Source organism: Heteronotia binoei, chromosome 18, assembly GCF_032191835.1.
Source record: "Heteronotia binoei isolate CCM8104 ecotype False Entrance Well chromosome 18, APGP_CSIRO_Hbin_v1, whole genome shotgun sequence".
Taxonomy (NCBI): Eukaryota; Metazoa; Chordata; class Lepidosauria; order Squamata; family Gekkonidae; genus Heteronotia; species Heteronotia binoei.
Window position 1 is genome coordinate 34010263 of NC_083240.1, and position 4583 is coordinate 34014845.

The 4583-nt window shown below is 47.4% G+C and overlaps 1 protein-coding gene across 1 annotated transcript; it reads left to right on the forward strand.

Annotated features, from left to right (window-relative positions):
- Window positions 1-378: 378 nt before the first annotated feature.
- On the forward strand, window positions 379-2655 carry OVCA2 (OVCA2 serine hydrolase domain containing). Its single transcript, XM_060258727.1, has 2 exons — window positions 379-628; window positions 1715-2655. Exons 1-2 carry the CDS (start codon window positions 460-462, stop codon window positions 2218-2220), a joined length of 675 nt encoding a protein of 224 aa, XP_060114710.1. The 5' UTR covers window positions 379-459; the 3' UTR covers window positions 2221-2655.
- The last annotated feature ends 1928 nt before the right edge of the window (window positions 2656-4583 follow it).

Sequence of the window (4583 nt, forward strand, 5' to 3'; positions counted from 1 at the left end):
GCAGTGATGCTCTATATGCTTGGGAGGGCTTCTAGTGTCCTGGCCCCACTGATGGGACCTGGTTTTTTGGCCACTGTGACACACAGTGTTGGACTGGATGAGTCATTGGCCTAATCCAATATGGCCTCTCTTATGTTCTTAAAGCAGTCCGCGACTGCGGCCGACCTAGGACCTCTGTCCATGTGCAAAGTGCAACAGCTGAGCCACCCAGCTAAGTCACTTCCTTCCATCCAGGCCCTGAGGCACAGCCTGCCGTGGAGAGACTCTGTCTCCATGGCAACAGCTGGCGGCCACAGAGGCGGAACAAGACATCCGGGGCGGGGCTCCTTCGAGACGGCTCAGGCCTGAGGTAAACCCCCGCGCGCCTGCCTCGCCATAGAGCTTCCCGGGCCAGAGAAGTTCCGGTCTCCGCTGAACCATTTTCCGTCCAAAAGAGAGGACGTACCCGGATGCAGTAGCATGGCGGAGGGGGGCTCCGGACGGCGCGTGTTGCGCTTGCTGTGTCTCCATGGTTACCGCCAGGACGGCAGAAGCTTCCGGGCGCGCTGCGGGGCCCTGCGGAAAGCCTTGCGCGGGCGCGCCGAGCTGCTAATGGTGGATGCACCTCACGTGGTAGCCGCCCAGCCAGGTGGGGAGGGCAGGGGCTCGTTATAATGTTACGCGGGCCAAGTGTGCCTTTGGGCACGTGCAGAGGGCCTGATGGTAGGCGAAGGCTGCTGGGCCAGTGAGGTACTCTTGCACGCAGGAGTGGAATTCTAGCAGGAGCTCCTTTGCATATTAGGCCACACACCCCTGATGTAGGCAATCCTCCAAGAGCTTACAAGGCTCTTTTTTGGAAGCTCTTGGAGGATTGGCTCCATCAGGGGTGTGTGGCCTAATATGCAAAGGAGCTCCTGCTAGAATTCCACCTCTGCTTGCACGTGACCTGGTTCAGAGCCCGCCGCCCTGTGGAAGGACTGGTCTACCTGGCAGGAAGGATGTGGAAATTGCAGATAGGTTAGTGAAGTACTAGATCCAGGCCAATAATCGCGCTAGTCACCATCCTGTTTATTCTTATGGATGTGCAAAGGAGGGTTGACTTGATTGTACTTATTAAAAAGAGTCCAGCAACACTATAGAACTCATAAGGTAATACAGGATAAACTTCTGTGAGCTCAGAGTTACCTTGGTTAAATACAGTGGAGTATGTGTATAAGATGACTCCCTCAGTTTAGTAGATCATTTCCTTGTGAATGTTTCTATAGCTATGGCTCTCCAAAGGAGCCAGTTTGGTGTAGTGGTTAAGTGTGCGGACTCTTATCTGGGAGAACCGGGTTTGATTCCCCACTCCTCCACTTGCACCTGCTAGCATGGCCTTGGGTCAGCCATAGCTCTGGCAGAGGTTGTCCTTGAAAGGGCAGCTGCTGTGAGAGCCCTCTCCAGCCCCACCCACCTCACAGGGTGTCTGTTGTGGGGGAGGAAGGTAAAGGAGATTGTGAGCCGCTCTGAGACTCTTCGGAGTGGAGGGCGGGATATAAATCCAATATCTTCTTCTTCTTCTTCTATGCTCTTGATCTGGCATGGCTTTTAAAACTTGGGGTACTTCCTTGAGCCCCTGTTCAGAGAAAAGGGAACAGAATGGAAGACGAAGGGAGGCATAAATGCTTTGAGGAACCTGCCATACCCCACCCACCTCCTTGCAATAACCACTGGGTTTCCCTATTTTCCATTGCAGGGGAGGCCAACTTGTTGGAGCTGTCGGAAGGCAGCGCTCGTGGCTGGTGGTTTTCCAACCCCCAGGAGGGGACGTTCAGCGCTTTGGAGGAAACTTTATCTTGCAAAGGACTGGAGGAATCATTGGAGGCTGTGGCTGCGGCATGCCGAGAACACAGCCCCATTGATGGGCTGGTGGGCTTTAGCCAGGGAGCAGCGCTGGCTGGCATCATTTGTGCCCTGAAGCAACGTGGCGATCCCTGCTTCCAGTTTGACTTTGCCATTCTGATTGCTGGCTTCATAAGCAGGGCCCTTGATCACCAGAACTACTATCAGGAACCCATCCGGGTGCCCAGCCTCCACGTCCTAGGAGAGACGGACCGCGTCATCCCTGCTGAGATGAGCCAGGAACTTGCCTCCCACTTTACTGAACCTCTATTCCTCACCCACCCGGGGGGGCACTTCGTCCCTGTGTCTGCAGCCCAGAAAAAAACCTACCTGGATTTCCTGGATCAATTTGGGAAGTAACTAGCTGGAGTGGAAGGTTGGTTGGTTGGTTTGATACCTTCAATTAGTTGTGCGAATTCCAGAAAGAGACAATAAGGTGTAGAGAGAAGGTTGCAACCCTGATCTCAGTGCTCAGGAGGTTCAGCATGCCTCGTTCTAGACCATTGCTTCCTGTCCAGTCGGCCTTTGGCCTTTGTGTGACATGACTGTATGTCATGGAATCAGTAAATGTAGTCCCACTTTTAAAAGTCATATATCCATTAATGGGCCCCTTGTAGGTGATTTGTTTATTACCTTCATTTTTCGTCTACTTTTCTTGTTCAAACCCAAAACAGATTACAGAATTAAAACAATGCAGCAGGAACAATGATAACATTGAATAAAAGTGGATTATTAGAAAACTGTGCACTGCAAACAGTATAGTACATACAATAAAGCAGAATGGTTTTTTAAAAATTATTATTAGATTTTCCAAAATATAACACAACATATATAATATACTTCCTAGCAACGGAAAGAAACAAAGAGGCATTGCAATAACTCATAAAATATACCAGGAAACACTTATATTTGTACTCCAAAACATTATAAACGATGCCCAAACGCTCACTAAATGTATCTGAACATTGGAAATTGTTTCTCTGGTCTTGTTGAAGAGATGTTAATTTATTTAATAATGTGGCGTTCCACATGCAGCGCAGACCACTCACACTCTGAGGGAGGTTCTGGTTTTTTATCCAGTTTGCTGCTGTTGCCAATTTAGGATAGATAAGTAGGCTCACAACCAGTTCTCCATCTGCAAGAGCTCTGTGCCCTTTTACGTAGGTCAACAGAATAACTTTTGAATCAAGAGGGATGTGTCAAAACCCAACATTCCATTAACAGTGAATTGTCCCTTTCCAAAGGGGTTGGATTTTTTTAACATGAACAAAAATAAGGGGGGAAAATCACAATGAATGAGCAACTCCACCAATACTGATCCCATGTATTTCTATTTATAGTGGCTATGCGGAGGGAGATACTGTTGAAACCAAGTTTTAAAGGCAAGCTCTTTTAAACTTGTAGAAATTGGTTTAGGTACTGCAGAATTTCAAATTCACCCCCATTCCTTTAACTCAGTATTGATTTGTAAAGTCCCTATTTCATTTTCTAATGCAACTTGAAGAAGTACTTTCTAGATTTAGTAACAAAGAATAGATTTTAGCCATTAAACCACTAGGTAGCTGATCAGTGGTAATTATAAGCTCAAAGATTGTTTTTGCTCTTAAACTGCTATAATTTCTCAGTAGTGTCTGCCAAATGTCTGAGCTGCAAAAACTGTAATAACAGTGGTCTGTCCTCTAATTTTAAAAACATTTCTTTATAGCTTATCATAAGAACATAAGAGAAGCCATGTTGGATCAGGCCAATGGCCCATCCAGTCCAACACTCTGTGTCACACAGTAGCCAAAAAAACCCCAGATGCCATCAAGAGGTCCATCAATGGGGCCAGGACACTAGAAGCCCTCCCACTGTTGCCCCCCCAAACACCAAGAGTACAGAACATCACTGCCCCAGACGGAGAGTTCCAACAATACGCTGTGGCTAATAGTCACTGATGGACCTCTGCTCCATATGCTTATCCAATCCCCTCTTGAAGCTGTCTGTGTTTGTAGCCACCACCACTTTCTGTGGCAGTTATCACACGATGGCTCTTTACAGATTTTCCATTACTTCAAAATTGTTTTTCTTCTAAACTTTAACATCTAGATTCTGATGGCTTGTTTTGTTTTTATATTGATAATTTATGATGTTTTGTGGTATTTTTTTTAAAAGAACTATGGTATTTTAAAAAACTTGTAAGCCACCTCAACCAGACCACTTGAAAGGCAACATTTCAATATCCCTAATAGCAGGGCTTTTGGGGTAGAAAAAGCCCAACAGGAACTCATTTGCATATTAGGCCACACACCCTGACATCACCATTGTTTTGCATATTAGACCACACACCCTGATGCCAGGTCCACTGGAACTGTGTTTCTGTTCAAAAAAAGCTCTGCCTAATAGTCAACATGGCCCCACCTGAGGATAGTTAAATATGCAGATTGGGGCCACGGTGAGAAAAAATGAGATTTTCCTCCAAACATGGGGGAATCTCACGGGTTTGCAAAAAAAATCCCAAATCATAACAAAGGGTGGGGGGGAAACCCCAAAATGAAAGCAGTTGTCTTGCACAGACAGTTGCCTTGGAACCAGCATTGTGGGCAGTTGGGGGCGGAGGACCAGCACCCTCCTCCATCCCCACATCCGCTATGCTCTGCTGACTGGCTCACTTCCTCTGCGGCTGGGGGAGTGAGGAGGAATGGGAGGAAGAGAGACTGTTAGCAAGAGAGAAGGGGGAAGAG

What these genes read in the sequence shown, in the direction of transcription:
- OVCA2 (XM_060258727.1), top strand. Translation starts at nt 460, where the DNA reads ATGGCGGAGGGGGGCTCCGGACGGCGCGTGTTGCGCTTGCTGTGTCTC. An exon ending in CGTGGTAGCCGCCCAGCCAG is followed by an intron (nt 629 to 1,714) that starts GTGGGGAGGGCA and finishes TTTCCATTGCAG; the next exon opens with GGGAGGCCAACTTGTTGGAG.